Below are 16,696 nucleotides of genomic sequence, written 5' to 3' on the forward strand. Positions count from 1 at the left end.
AGAACTCCAAATATGAAAAACTTCCTGTAAGAGCTGATTCTCCTCAAGACTACATTTTGGGACCAATATTGTACAATATTTTCACATCGGACTTGCCTGAGTTACCTCAGGAATGTCAAAAATCTTTGTTTGCGGATGACACAGGCCTCTCCGCCGAAGAACGAAGCCTAACGTCAATCATATGACCATATTTGAACGGCTTTTTCAATGTCAGTTCTTTCTTCATTGACATATTGCTTGCAAATGGACTGCACATCTGTGTGTGAATAATGTGCTGCTGGCTGTCAAAAGCCGTTTGTATGTTTAATGTTGTATTGTTTTAATAAAAAAAAAATCTCCGACAAAGCTCGAATCCGAAAAAGTTAAATCATATTTTAATCTCCTGCTTATGACTTTATTAAGCCATTATTCTGTATCATTCTCATCTTCCTTTTCCTGCACCAAATGGCCATCCTCCGTTTCCGTCTGGATCTGAAATGGGGCGTAAAAACATCGTCTGGCGGAATTAACTGTTTTTCCTCCTCGACTCTGACTGGTAACTATTTAAAAATTATTCCTCAAAAAAAAAAACTTTCAAGCAATAAAATTGTTTTCTATTTGCGTCCACCAGCTCGAACGCGCTCGGGAAAAATAACAACCCAAAACCCATAAATTTTCCTGTGGAAACGATTCCCCAACCTACAACAACAACAACAACCAACGACAATGCGAAAAAAAAAATTCACCCAAACAACCCAAACTCGAACCGAAACGGGGCGTTCAGTTCCTTCGGCCCTACGTCTGCATCCTGGGTTTGGTTGGACTGCGGCCAAACGCCGTCGATGTGGACCTTTGTACCCTGCTGGGTCACTTGCAGTCGATCATGGTGCTGACGCTTCTGCTAGCCGGCTATGTGCTGCAGTATCTGTCCGGATTTCGGTGAGTACAATTTCGGGGCAGGAACCTGTTTTTATTTGACTGTCGGTATCTTTCGCCCGTCTGCGGTGCAGGAGGACCGTTTTTATGGTGGTTCCTGTGCTATCTCAGTTGGGTGGATGTTGGAACCAGGGCAAGCAACCATCATCCGACGCAAGTTAGATACACGAGAATTGTTTTTAACCAGAATTATCGCGTCTGTATTTTCCCGTGATGTATCAAAGTAAATGAGAATTCTTCATCTTTAACATCATCAAACTCAACTATTCGTTGATATAGGACTGGAACTTCATTTTCAATTTCATATTCCCACAAGTCACTATTTTCACTTCAAGTTGATAAATACGGTATCAAACATATCAGAGATCGCAGCAAGCGGTGACCGTGAACGGACGTTTTAAAAAATCTTGCTGTTATTTTTCTCGCGCTAGTTAATTTTTGATTCTGTTGAAAAAAAGTTATGGCTGGTTATAGCCAAAACCGTTAGCAAGGTGTTTTTGGTGAAAAATCTGTTTGAAACGTGGATGAGTAGTAGAGCTATTGTTTGAAGAGAAATGTGTTGCCTGCCGAACGTCCGAAGTTTCGCTATTAGTGGTAAAACGAATACCCTTACTGGAATAAAAAAGGTCATCTCTACCAATTGATATCCGATTGGAGGATTTGGTGAGTTTGTTCCATTTTATTATTCGGAATTTAGTTTAAATTTGAAATAGTTGACTTTTGATAGCTATAACCGGAACGATTCATTTTTTTTTGTAATGTTGTGTATCGTCGGTTCGCGATCACGGAACAACGGTGTCCGCGCCTGGAATAGTGTTTAGTTATTAGAATCTGTTGCTTGCTCCTACGGGTCGCGGAAGACGGAATCGTAATCAATCGTGTTCGGTTTCGTTTTGTACGGTAAAGCCTGATTCGCTGCTGACAAGTAATTTCTCGGCCTATCTTGATGCATGGCAGATTCCTCCAAGGAATCGATCAAGGAAGCGCCTTTTTCTGATCGCAGTACGCAGTTGAAAAGAAATGTCAGTTCAAACGAGAGTCGCTGTAGAAAATTTCTGCAAGGAATCGGCGAGAATTTTCTTTAGCGATTCCTGTTCAGCAGCAAATCAGGCTTAACGAAAAAACATCGCGAGGTTCGTCAGTAGTGTTTGGACATTAGATTCAGTTGCTTGCTCGTAGGAGGCGAAAGATTAAGTGGCATAATTTTTATTTTTTTAAGGCACTCCGTGCTTGTGGCCACTACTGTGCCGGAATCAGTTTTTATCTGTATCTTCCTTATCAATACAGTTCTATTTTTAGCTAATCTATATTTACATCTGCTTTCACTGTCTTCTGCTCTTTTGCTCTAACACCGAGCAGGTAGGAGAGTGCTCTACTGTTGGTCCAATCGATTTCCATAAGCCATAGTCCATTGCTCTTGCGGTGGTTCGTTTTGCCGTGTTCTTGAGTCGTTTGAGGCTAGCTGCCTGCGAAGGGGGTCAGTTTGTCTCAGTCAATCTGATACTAACGGAGGATGGATGTGCTCCCCTAAGCACGGTCCTCCTTGCGGCGTCTTCTGGTGGCTGGACGGGTTTTTTTTTTGGAGGGGGTGTGAATTGAATCCATGACCTTCCGCTTATGAAGCAAAAGCGTAACCTCAAGGCTACGGACTAGAGTGTCCATTTCCCGGCCATTTTGCTCGTCCCGGGAATCGGGACAAAAATCTATGCTTCTCCCGGGAAATCTCGGGATCCCGGGATTTATCAAATTTTCTATAAATGCTAGTTCGGTTGAAATGCAAGTATAAATTTATTGTTTAACGAAATAAACGGATAATGTAACTTTACAAAATAATATGTTAATTATAGCAAATCACATTTCAGATAAGACTTTCTTATTCTGATGAAGTAACCTAACAAAACTCAAAACTTGATTAATTACGGGTTTGCTATGAGTTTTTCAAATTCTCTATAACACTAATGAATGGAAGTATGATAAAAACTTAAGTCATAATTTTAAAGCAATTTTCTGCAAACATTTGAACAGTCATAAAAACTGAAATGATGAAAGATCATTGAAAGTATTGTAGATCATGCTAAAAGTTTATTACTGAGAATTATTGACTGAATTTTACTGCCGTGAATCGCAAATCAGTCCCATCTGCATTTTGCTCAAAATGGAGTTGACATCGGTTTTCATTATATCTTCTAATGATCTTTCAGCTGCACTAAAGAGAAATCACTTTTTGTTCAGTAAAATTAGGAAAAAAAACACCAAGTCGAATTGCCCCATAATGAAAAGCAAACGCATGTCAGTCACACTGCAGAATTTTTGCATAGTGTAGCACAAAAATGAATCGCTATTTGGTCATCTTTATATTTTTCTTGGAAAGGTAACGGAGTGAAAACCAACGAAAGTTTCATTGAGACCTAAACATGTTCCAATCTCCAGGAATTTTTTGAATATTTGTATGCAAAACGAGATTGAAATCAATTTTCTCAATGCCTACTTTTTACAGAGTACTAACTTGCGATTTGCGGCAGTTTAGGTGTACAGTCACCCCACAGTTATGGATAGCACACAGATATGGATCAGAGTTGGATTAAAACAGGAATAACTCATCAAATAGAGTTGCAATTATGCAGAACACATTTTATCTATGTGAACCATGAATCTGTACAGCATCGGAATCAATAATAACACGCTTAAGCATATTTTTTCCGTCAGTAGGAAATTAAAATGTCATCCGTGTTCCGAAAAGCGTTGATTCATAACTGTGGGGCATTGAAAGCCATACCACAGTTATGAATCAGAGATAAGACGATTCCGAAACAAACGCCAGAACGTATACTTTCACTAACACACCATTCGATTACCTTGCAGACAATTTGCTTTTATAGTGTTCTGATCCATATTATGAGTCGATTTGATCCATAATAGGAATCCTCCTTTCCCACTGATCCACATCTGTGGGGTGGACATCGTTTGAAATTTATATAAAAACCGATACTTTTTCGTAAATAATCGGGAATTTTGAGGTGTAGGAGAATTAGGGGCATAATGGACACGTTAAGCAAATGTTCGTTTTAAGACCATAAAATGGCAATATATTTAATTTACCCGTGGCTATTTTTTAGGTTTGATGTTAGTGCGACGTGCTACAATCATTCATGATGATAAAAATCATATCATATGTCAAAAAAGCGAGATAGAATATTTGGTCGAAAACAAGGCTGGTAAAAAGGTATCGGGGCGAAATGAACACCTGCATGAAATTTAGTGATAACAATATATTTAATGACTGTCAATCGTTCCAATATGTAAAAGGGCTCTTCCTCAAACATAATAACTAAAAAGAACCTTTCTGGGTTCGTTATTTTGCTCAAAAATTAGATTTTTCCACGGCCTTGCTTATGTGCCAATTTGAAACTGAGAAAAACTTTAAGTTAAATTTTGAAGGACAATTGAAGCAAAAAATAAACTTTTACACCGTTAAACATTTCAAATGCAATACAGATTTCATGCAGTGTATGAACTTTTGATGAAGTATGTATATTTTCAGATATTGAGGGGGTTTTCATTTCGCCCCGTATGTTCATTATGCCCCTAATCCCCCTATTCCCAAAAACAACTATATTCTGCAGTTCCAGGAAGGTAATTTTGTTTTGTACAGCGTAACCATGATTTTTGATCATATGTTGTTCGGAAAAATGACCCTTAGTTGATCCATAACTGTGGGGTGACTGTACTTTCAAATTTATATCTCATCATTGGCTTATAAAAATGACTAATGTTGGAAAGAACAGCATTAAAACTTTGCAACTACACAAATAAAAATATGCGTTTCTTACCTGGTAAATTAAATAAATAATTACTCGTTTATTCTCTTTTTCATTATGGTTCTCTACCTTATCAAATAAGGTTGATAGTGAGGAAAAATGTCTTTGTTTTTCATTGAAATTTAGTGGTTTTCATGAAATTCTACGTACATTTCGGGAATCCCGGGATTCCCGGGATGTCAGAAATAAAATCCCGGGAAACGGGAAATCCCGAAATTTGTCGAATCCCGGGATTTTTTATCCCGGGATGTCCCGGGATGGACACTCTACTACGGACCCCCCATCAAGTCGCATAAATGCATTTTTTCTCGGGCTGCTCAGTTTTTACGTTTTGGACAGTATTTTGTTCCGAAGCCGGTCGGTATGTGCGAATTTCTTTACCTCTTTTTTTGTGATTCCGATGACCGACTCTGCTTTTTACCGAACAGGATTTCTCTATCCTTGAATCCCGCATTTTTTTACGGGAAACAATATTGTTCAAACTGTAAATAAAGCATTGTTCTTTTCTTTTGATTGCCGGCATTCAAAAAATTAATTTGAAAACAATTCAATATTAAATGATCTGGGTCCATCGCCAGCTTTTCAAGCGAATCCTAGCGACCTACTTCCTTTCCCAACCCCCAACTCCGTAGCACTTATGAGGGTGTCACTGAGTCGGAGGCCTCTCATTAAGTAAGTGCTACATCAACATTTCCTTCCCCAATCCCAAGTTACTTTAAAGATGGGCGTGGCCGGGAAAAACGATATTCATGGTTTTGGCATTCTCGTTTCAGATTAGATCAAGGTTAACTCCCAAGCCTTGTTCCTGAAAGCAGTCTAGATGTGACTATCAATGATAAAACATGCATTTAGCTAGTATCCAATCTACGAAGTATACCGTAACTACACTAACGCTAACGCTATAAATACGGTATCAAACATATCAAATGCACCAAAGCCGTCTTCCCATACAAAACGATCAACTTCAGGAAGCTGTATCTCCGCCGTTTTTCAAGCGATTCTTTTCATTTTTTCTGTGACGAACTATCAACAAAAAACTAAATAATAAATACAACTGTAATAATCAACAGAATCGTTTAACCTACTAATTAATTACATTTTGCAGCAATATTAGCATTATACCGTCATAATTTTATTTTGAATCCACTGCAGAACTTTCTTCCTGATATAACAACAACCAGTCAATATTGCTATAGCATACAACATGGCTGGCCTGAAATTTGTTCGAAAATCAAAAGCTTGTTCTTAAGACAAAGTTTCGATTTTCTTTTAAAGCTAAGTATGCTGTTTCGCTCAAGAAAAGTAAAGAAATTCCTTGACTGAAAGGGTCAAGAAATTTCCTACAGAGAGCCCCCTTTGAAGTGACATTTCTTCTCAACTGCGTACTGCGATCAGAAAAAAGTGATTTTCTGGACCATTTCTTGGGAGAAATTTTCCACGCATCGAGATAGGCGATTCCTTTTCTTGTCAGTAGCAAACCGGCCTTAATAAGTGGATACAGACATTGTATATATTTGTTACATTTGGCTTGAATGCCCTCAATGTGATTTTTGAAAGTTAAATTTTTATCTAGCATGAGTCCTAGATACTTAACTTCATCTGACCAATTTATTGCAACTTTTCTCATCACAACAACATGTCTACTTGAAGGTTTGAATAAAGAGCTCTTGATTTATGTGGGAATATTATTAGTTAAGTTTTGGAAACATTAGGAGAAATCTTCCATTTTTGCAAGTATGAAGAGAAAATATCCAAACTTCATTGCAATCTACTACAGATGACACGCAAACTTCGTCCTTTGGTGGAGAGGCCTGTGTCGTCCGCAAACAAAGATTTTTGACATAGGCTTCCTCATCATCTTCGACTTCAGGGTCTTCAAACTCATCACGATGTTCAGCTACTTCCGGCGCGACGTTTTCCAAATCGGTCAGTTGTAGAGGAACTTCTGTTTCTTCAGCTTCATCAATTGCTGGCTTTTCCATGGAACCGTCTGGTATCTTCTTCGATAATTCGTCCACCTCCAGGAATCTCACATCCCGGCTAATGACTATTTCTACCGTCTTGGTGATCAACAATCTGTACGCTTTGCTGTCGGTAGCACATCCAACAAACGTTTTTGCTGTGGTTTCCAAGCATACACTCTGCACCCGAACACCCTCAGGTGGCTTAAATCCGGTTTTCTTCCAAACCATACTTCGAATGTTCTGATGTCAGTCGCTTTCGTCGGAATATACTGCTGTGCCAGACAACCAAAATGTACGTATAACGAAATCACCTGGAGGCTTTGTATGTGCAAAAATTGCACTTATAGGATGTTGCGAAAAGGCCTTCTACGTACAAAAGTGGAGGCGATATGCGTGCATACATTAAGTGATGAATAACAACATACATTGCGAATGTATAAATATTCTACCGAACTAACCTGTGATCTTATGTGACTTAACATATGATAATAAATGTTGATTTGACAGCTGCTACGGATTGATTCGACTTAGGGCCCTATTTTATAAGTTGAATCGACCAAAAACGACTCGACTGGAGTCACTGTCGACCAAAAATTTTGCTCGACTCGGCTCTATCACTCGAGTTTATCGAAAATTGTCACTCTATGTGACTGGATTATTATGGGAGTGGACGGGTGACATCTGAAATATGCATGCTTACTTTGATCGACAATGACTATAGACGAGTCACATGAATCCGTTCGATTTACAAAATAGACCCCTTACTTTGTACAAGTGTACGGGACGAAGCAAAATGTAAAAATGAACTCAGAAAAAAGTGTTTAAGGCGAGGAAACCCATCAATCTGACGAGTTTATCCACTGTGTTTTGCGAGTTTGATGTAAGGTACCCCGGGGCAAGTGAGAATACGGGGTAAGTGGGGCGTTTCGTCATAGCTTACTTAGGAAAAGTTTTTCATGGGGGTATTCTTCTAGAAAGTTAAAGATACAATGACAATGAATGTTTTTAGTATTAAACATATTGTTATTTTTATTACCATGTGGTTCATGGAACAGTTGTCAGTTCAGCGCCATTTTCAACTTGCATGATAAATTATGACACGTTTCACGTCTTGCATTGACTCGCAAAAAATAAATGTGTTATAAATCGAATTTCCATCAGTAAGCTACAATTTTAAGTATAATTACAAGCTGCTAACGATAAACCAGTATTTTGTTTTCATTTCATATGAAATTATTGATGGTCTATCTTACCCCAAAATATGTTTGTACCCGGGGTAAGTGGGACCTATCAAATCAAAAAAACCAGAATCAAAACTTTTCGTATACGTTTCATACATTTTCCTAGAGAGTAGCACTAAAACATTCAAACAAATGATTTTTATCAAAAAACGATCAATCTCAAATAACGTAAGTGCATAGAAGGGAGAAAAAAAGTGTAATTATTTTTATTTTAATTTATTTTTTTATTTAATTTTTATTTATGAAAAACGACTTCAAAATTGAACAAACACGAATATCCCTTTCGGGACGAACCAGCACAATTGTGCTGTTCGGCACCCTTGACATGGAATGACAATTTCAGCCAATAAATCATTGTTTTACTAAACTTTTTCGATTTCGATTATTGAATTATCATTGATACTTGTAATCAAGCACAACAGCTTTTGTTTACATCGTTATAGAAAACACCAGCTCAGGGTAAACAAAAAGTAAACAAACACCGTAAGAATTGAAAAAGTTTTATCTGTCGCAACTTTTCAACTATTCGTTATTTCTAGGTATGCACAGGTACGAATCGAGAGTGAAAGAGTCATTCTTTGAAATGGTGAAGACCAAATGAGAATTGATTCACACAGCAAATATTTCTGGAGGGACAAAGTGGGACCAGCACAATTGTGCTGGTGCCGGCACTTACCCGGTCGATGTTCGTTGTAGACTACCAATTTTCATTTTCAGTATTTTGATCGAATTAAGTGGCTGAATCTGGTTCTAATGTCCACAATAGTGCATAATATTGCATTAAAACATGAATGAGTGATTTCATACGAATCATAAGAATGATGTACCGTTCGAAAACTATGTAACAGAAACTCATAGCTTTGGTTTAAAAACTTTTATTTTTTATACGTCCATATTTGAAATAGATTGGGAATCACATTTAATGTTTTAAATCTCCTTTAGCAAAGTTTAAGACAAAGTAAAAGTTTAGGGGAACGTTAAAAAATAACGTCATTCATTTAGGGGAGTAGAGGTGTATGAAAGTGCGACAGTGCATGTGGGCAAAAGCGTGATAGTGGACATCGGGAGGATTTAGATTGACTTAAAAACAATGGACGTAATTTTTGAATTTCCCCTTGCTTTGATAATCGATCAATACCATGTTGACGCGATAATCCATTTTGGTGTTCTAGAATGTATGCCGGTTCAATTTCTGCCATAATATTTATGAAATTTGACAACTGAAGTTGAAAACCTTTACTTACTATTTGCTTCCAAACCATAGAGTCCTTTGAATGGCATACTATTGATGTATGCAGCCCATGCTAGTCTTCTTCTTCTTCTTCTTCTTGGCATTACATCCTCACTGGGTCAGCGCCTGCTTCTCAGCTTAGTGTTCAATGAGCACTTCCATAGTTATTACCTGAGAGCTTCCATTGCCAAAGTTGCCATTTTCACATTCGTATATTATGTGGCAAGTACGATGAAACTCTATGCCCAGGGAAGTCAAAAAAATTTCCATTACGAAAAGATCCTGGACTGACCGGGAATCGAACCCAGACACCTTCAGCATGGCTTTGCTTTTTAGTCGTGGACTCTAACCACTCGGCTAAGGAAGGCCCCTGCTGGTATTACTCGCAAATATGTTGTTTATGATGTATGAAATGCGTTTGAAATAGTCTACTTAACTACTAAACAATGTATGAAGTTATGGAGTCTAGATTATCCGCTCATATAAAAAATATCGTTTCATTCCTTTTACGTAAAAATATATTGTCTAAATCTGGAATTTTGAGACTTAGATAAGCTGATATATTAAAAATAAAAATCTGTACTTTATTGCCGTGCGTATAGTGTTGCAAAGTAACTAGCAGTATCGATCAAAAAAGTTTAGGTTCAATTCCCGCTGCAGTATTTTTTTCGTCAGATACGTATTACGATTGTGCCATTTGGCGTTGCATGCTAGTCCGTTGATTCGTGTGATGCTTCCTTTAAAGGCCATAATCGTACATAATGCTTTCCAGGAAACTTTCCACGTTAGGATTGACAGCTAAAAATGTACATGCAACCGAAACGAAAGGGAAAACAAAACTAACGAGTATGGTCGAGCTTTACATTTTCCTTAGTAATCTAACGGTCACACCGATTGCGAAACTTTAAAAGCTCATAGAAAATCAAAAAGTCTACTGTTTGCAGCTGTCTAGCTGTAAGAAAAATTCTTAGATAATTCAACGGTTAGGTAGAACTAAGATTCAGATTGATGCCGGTTGTATTACAGGCCAGAGCAAAATTGCCGATCAAAGGGATCCGTTGGCGTGAAATTTGAGAATGAAATTGTGAGGGCCGCTTTTCTCCCCCTGATAAACAAAAAAAAACCTGACTACGCCCATGTCCCTCACTCCCTTTAAAAGCTATGTAGGTCGTAAACGTAGTTCATAAGCAAATATTAACATGTTAAAATTTGAAAAAACAGAAACAAAATATATGTCCCGATTTTGTCAGGTTCCCCATTTTGTCAGCCTAAAATTCATCGGGGGGCTGACAAAATCGGGTCTCTACTGTATTACAATGACTTGAATTCCATTTTAAACAAATAGACTCGATGTAAAAAATAAAATAAAATAAATTTGATATTGGGAGCCAGATAGCCATACGGTATACATGCAGATACTAAGTAAGATCATGCTGAGGGTCGTAGGTTAGAGTCCAGCCGGTCGAGCATCTTTTCGTAAAGGGAATTTTCTCGACTTCCCTGAGCGTAGAGTATGATCGTACCTGTCACACGATATACACATGCAACATTGGTCGATTGACAAAGATAGCTGTTAGGCTGTTAGTTAATATCTGTGGAAGTGCTCATGAGAAGTTGAGAAGCAGGCTTCTTTAGCGTCAGAAAGAAGAAGAAGAAATTTTATGGTAATTATTTGCACTTAAAAACGTCCAAGCTGTCGGGCACATATGACGTAAATTTACATGATTTTTTAGGAAAGCTGCTTGCGCAGACTGAATATTTTGACGTTTCCTCTTTAGATCTAGGAATAAAATGAATGATTCCAGTTATTTAAAATAAATTAATTCCATGTTACCAACCTTAACAAAAACATCGTTCAAGCATCATTTAAAGGAGGGCTATGTGATTTCAAAAGTGATAGTGTATATGTTAGGTAAAGTGAGTGAAAGAGGTTGGAGGGAGTCTCTAAAAAAATAATTTAATTTTCGAGTCTAGTACACGACTCTGACAACGGCCTTATAGTGGAGGTCGAATTATGCGTAACTGTCAAAGGATACAAACTATAGTGGAATAAAATGATATAGTTCTCAATTCGGTTTTCATTTATTTATAGGTATTCCACTAAACAATTCGAAGGTTTATTGTTATTTTCAATTTTAATTTTTATTGCATAATTATTTTTGAAGAAAAATCTCACATAATTTAGGACGATATAAACAAACAAAGCAAAACAAAGACGATTTCATTGTGCCAATTAGTTTTCAAGTTATTCACACATGTATTTTTACCCATTTTTATATGACGTAGACTAGTTCTTGAATAATCTCGATAAACGTCATCGTCACGTGATGCTTTGAATCTTAGAGAGAATATGAAGTATTTTTATCTCTCGTACATTGTTCTCGTTCCATTTATAAAAGAAACATATTAATTAAAATACATTTTTTTTTTAAATTTCAATGTGCATTAAAAAAATACATAATTATTTCTGAATTTTTGGGTCACCCTATCTCACGAAAGAGCACCCTAATGACGAAATAAAAAAATACGGGTCCAAAATTTTTTAAAAAGGCATGACTTAAACAACTTTCTAAAAAAATAATTTTTATTTTTTTTTCGAACATCGACCGCCTTGGGGACGGACCAGCACAATTGTGCTGGTCTGAATTTGACCCTAAAAAGTTCATGGAGTGATAGAATAGCCAAAATAAAGAATGTTTTGTTCTACGAGATGATGAGTTTATAAGGTAAATTTTGAAATAATCACTCAAATATGGTCCGTCCCGAAAGGGATATGTAATTTGAAATGCATCATGAGAACGATTACTTTTCTATTTTATTTGAACTTGATTTGTTATTTCCACCAAATTAAGTAGTGATGAAAAACAATTCCATCCCATTAAGTGGTTTTCTGTCATGCATATAAATAATAACAAAACATATTTATAATTTCGTCAATTATTGATTGTTTATGTGCTGCATTTTAATAAACAACCTATAAATGATATATTTTGAACATGTTTAATTCCTCTTTACCATTTTATTGCGAAATTTTCAGTTAATATTAAATGTGAGGTGACACAATATTAAATAAAGGTTTTCTTCCTAAAACGTAACGTATTTTATGGTTGATCCCTTATGTACATCAAATATGTACTTAAAATTAAAAATCTATGATTTATCAATCCTATTTTTGTAATGGTTGACTTACTGATGTGGAATGACGCATGAAACTGGATGTGTCCCACTTGCCCCGTTCAGCGAGGTAACTGCGTCCAATGGCTCATTCTAAAGCTTTCTTCCAAGGTTTTCACAATTTCGAAATTATTTGATCAGTTTCTTGCAAACATCAGCAAATATGTTGCCAAAATGTGATTGTGTTGTTTAATTTGAAAAATATTGACATTTGAAAATATAATTGAACAATTTGTAGGAACTATCGTTTTTTTCGTTCCCACTTGCCCCGCGGTACCTTAATTAATATGAATAAACGAGTTATAGCGTGAATTTTTATGCGATTTATGGTTGTCTGGGATATTAACTGCTTCCGCCCAAAACTTCCGTGGTAGTCCAGCGTTGAGCAGCATGCACAGTCCCATCTCATTCAAGCTTCTATTTTTTCGTTCCGCCACGCCGTTTTGCTGGGGTGCATACCTAGCCGTGTATTCTGCCTTGATACCTTCCAAAACGTAGAACTTCCGTAAACTGTGACTCGTGTACTCGCCCCCTCTATCCGATCGAATGGCTTTCGGTTTTCTTCCGAACTGAGTTTCAACAAAACGTACATACTCACGAATTCTGCCTTCAACTTCGGACTTCTCTTTAAAAAAGTATACCATCGTGTAACGGCTGTGATCATCTATCATGGTGAGGTAATATCTGCAACCGCCTTGAGTTGTCCTCAACGGGCCACTCACGTCACTGTGAACGATATCCAAAATATCCTTTGAAGTCTTCACAGCTTCCTTTGCAAATGTGGGTCGGGCCATTTTCCCTTCGATGCAGCATTCACAGGTCAACTGTATACCACAATTCTTAACTTGCATACCAGATACCAAATTCTTCCGTTCGATTTCTCCAAGAACATCCGGATCTCTAGGACCAAGTCTGCGATGCCACAAGTTTTTTTTTTCTTTATTAAGGTGAATTTTAGCACATTAACATATGGCTAGTTCTTCACCCGAATGGGAATGCCAGATGGGCATCCCACGAAAAATGCCACAAGTGTTGACAGTCCTTATTGTGTTGACGATTTGCTACCATCAAGGAACGCGATTCTTCTACCGTATTCAACCGGTACAGGCCCCTAACTCGATCTGCCGTCGCAATTTCCTCACCATTGATCCACATACTGCATCGATTGGCTTCAAACATAGCACGTACAACTTTTTCCGTGAACTTCGTGATCGACAACAGGTTTCCTTCAACGTCAGGGGCGTACATGACCTCAGTCAGCGTAATTTTCACTTCTTTGCCTTTGATATCGAGACACTGAATCACACAATCTCCTATTCCAGCAGTACGAATCGAGTTTCCATCTGCACCTGTGATTTCCAGACGCGCTGAATTGTCCAAACGCTGGAACGATTTGTGATCATTCGCAAGATGGGATGTCGCGCTGGAGTCCACTATCCAGGATTTCGATGCCTGTCTACGATTTCACACCATAAACGTAAACGCCTTATTTTGGTCATCTTCATGCACTACTTTCGCCTTTTCCTTGTAGGACCTCTTCTTGGACTTTTCGTTGGAATTCTGCTCCGCAAGATATGCCCGGCAATCCTTCTTCCGATGGCCTTGAATCCCACAGAAGTAACACGCCACAGATTTTTGCTGCTTACCTCTGCCTCCTATCTTCAAAGCTTGTTCTTCCATTCCGCCCTTCGGTTTGGACTGCTTGTCAGCTTCGTCGATGAGTTTCATCTTGACAAATTCAAGCGTCAGATCTTCTTCTTTACGAGCTTCCAAAGCCGTGGTCAAAGGGTTAAAAGATTCCGGAAGTCCTCGAAGGATAGGTGCGACTTTCAAGCATTCTTGCATCTGGAAACGGGAACTCTCCAGTCTTGAGTAGTTCTTCAGTATATCTGCAAGATAAGCTTCCATGCTCTCTCCAACACGGTAGTTCTGATTGGTGATCTGCTTCAAAAGAGTCACTTTCTGTCCAAGCGAAGTCTTACTGTGATATTCCTTCAACGCCTTCCAAGTCGATTTTGCCGTCGTTTCTGCCTCGATAATGGTGAATTGACTCTCTTCCACTGTAAGTTGAATTGTAGACAGAACCTTTTCGTCACCATTCGTCCACGCGTCGGTTACTTCAGCCGGTGCTGTCCCTGGGTCGACAAATTTCCATAATTGCTCCCGTCTCAGCAACGCTTTCACCGCAAACGACCACGACTGATAGTTGGAACTGTTGAGCTTCGGGATTCGTCCCCACTCCATCACAGGATATCAACTGCTACGCTTCTTGACTTTGGATTCCAAACAATCACTCCTACTGGACTTCAAATCCGCCTAGTGGTTTTTATCTACGCACCACAACCTGATAAAGTTATGCAGCTAGCGCGTATTGAAACACGTCTTGTTTGAGTGATTTATCAACAGGGAATGAAAAACTTATTTATTCAACATAACAAGTCAACTAGGTTACTATGTTACACCTTGCTACGCCTATGTTGCTACGACGCTATGCTACTCTCACACTTCTAAGATCTTATTCTGAAATTGTCCATGAAGTTTTAATAAAGATATCTTATTTTACAAAAAGAAAAATAACTTTCGAAAGAATTCTTCAAAGGGTTATAAGATGAATAGTATTCTTGAGCCAACTCAACTGCCAATGAAATTTTGATATACTGAAGGCTCCGGAGAGTAGTTTGTTGGGAGTTATGGGATGATTTTACATTATAATCTTGATGGAAATCTTGCCTAAAATCCACAAATATATTTTTTTTATTGTTCACTATCTTTCCCTAGGATATCTCCAGGCTGCAAACAGTCCGTCTATGAACCACGCGGTAATTTTGGCTGCCCAAAGACCATTGTCTATAAAAAAATGTTTAAAATGTCTGTATGGAGAAAAGGCTACTAGGTCTGAAAATTAAAAAACAAAAATGACCACGTGATTTATAGACCGCCTCAAAATTACTTAACGAGATTTCCTCGGGGATTACTCAAGGATTTGCTTTAAGACATCTCTAGAAATTTCGATCAAGGGTTTAATTCAGGCAGGAACTCGTTTAATGATCCATTCAACATTTTTTAGGACTATTTTCAAGCAATTCTTTTGGTAATCCTTTAGTATTTGGCACAAGTTCCTGAAATTCCCCAAAATCATCTCCAGGAACGTCTTCCAGATTTTTGCTCCAATCATTCAACCAGCAACACAAATTGGTCCTTGTTGGTGCCTTTGCCCTTGGTTCGTTTGGCCCTGAAATGATTGAGGAATAACTTTACTACAGTTTATGTTAAAAAGTCATAAGTAACTTACAATTAAATAATCGTGATGAAATATCACCGTTTCGAGTGCGATTGGGGAAATAGAAATCGCGATACTAGTCGATCCGCAAGCTCCGAGTAGCGGATTGAAAGTAAACAAAAATACGCGTTCGATCGAAAACGAGAATAGGTCAAACATTCGAAAGATTGATGTTCGAAAGATCGGTTCGAATTTGCTTCGAACGAAAACGAGAATGCAAATTAGCGATACTTTCGAAGGATTCCCATTCGAACGTTAATAAGAATAAGGGTGAATATTATAGATCAGATGATGGTCCAATGTCAGTAGGCCGTAACGACATGTAAAATCGTAATCTAGTGTGTGTTAATCACCGAAAATTACCAAGCATCGAAAAATATAAAATTCGACGGTGACCCAAACCAGACAAAATTAGTGATTTGTTCATTCTTCTTGTTGTTGTTGTCATTATGACCCTGCTGGGACAGAGCCTACTTCTCAGGTCAGTGTTCTATGGGCACTTTCATAGCTACTAACTGAGGGCTTTCTTTGCGAAGATTCCAGTTTTCGCAATCGTAGATATCTATGCCTCTATGCTCAGGGAAGTAAAGAAAATTTCTGTCATAAAAGATCAGATTCTGCGAAAAGTTATACTAGGCTAAGAAAGGCCCAGTATTTTGTCCATACAGAATTAAATAAGTTAGTGCTCGTATTTGTTCAGAATATGTAGAATGCTCTTACATATTGTTGAATGAACCAGTTAATAATAAATGTATAAACTATTCACGATAATCGATAACAGTTTCTAACACATGCACAGGGAAATTGTTATACCATGTTCAGGGTTGGGAAAAATCTTGAAATTCGCTCTACAGTAGCCAAGCGAAGCAAATCACAGTCAGAGAAGCCAATAAAATTCACGCTCATCGCTGCTGTAGGCAAAAAGCCTTGAAAATAGCAAACACCTGTTGCTAAGGGCAACTCAAAATTTCTGCAGAAACATGTTCTATTTCCAGGTGCGTTTCCCGCATTTAAAGCCTTAAATGATACTAATGATTTAGAAAATTCATGCACCAACCAGTGCTGGGAATGTT

At 37.9% G+C, this 16,696-nt stretch overlaps 1 protein-coding gene across 2 annotated transcripts in view; it reads left to right on the top strand.

The window, feature by feature from the left end:
* LOC5565490 overlaps positions 1-16,696 on the top strand; it is a 254,527-nt gene that overhangs the window by 87,483 nt on the left and 150,348 nt on the right. For both annotated transcript variants that reach the window (XM_021850276.1, XM_021850277.1), the window contains exon 4: positions 764-918. In XM_021850276.1, the coding sequence (XP_021705968.1) occupies positions 764-918 (155 nt within the window). The remainder of the gene's footprint in view (positions 1-763; positions 919-16,696) is intronic.

This window comes from Aedes aegypti, chromosome 3, assembly GCF_002204515.2.
Source record: "Aedes aegypti strain LVP_AGWG chromosome 3, AaegL5.0 Primary Assembly, whole genome shotgun sequence".
Taxonomy (NCBI): domain Eukaryota; kingdom Metazoa; phylum Arthropoda; class Insecta; order Diptera; family Culicidae; genus Aedes; species Aedes aegypti.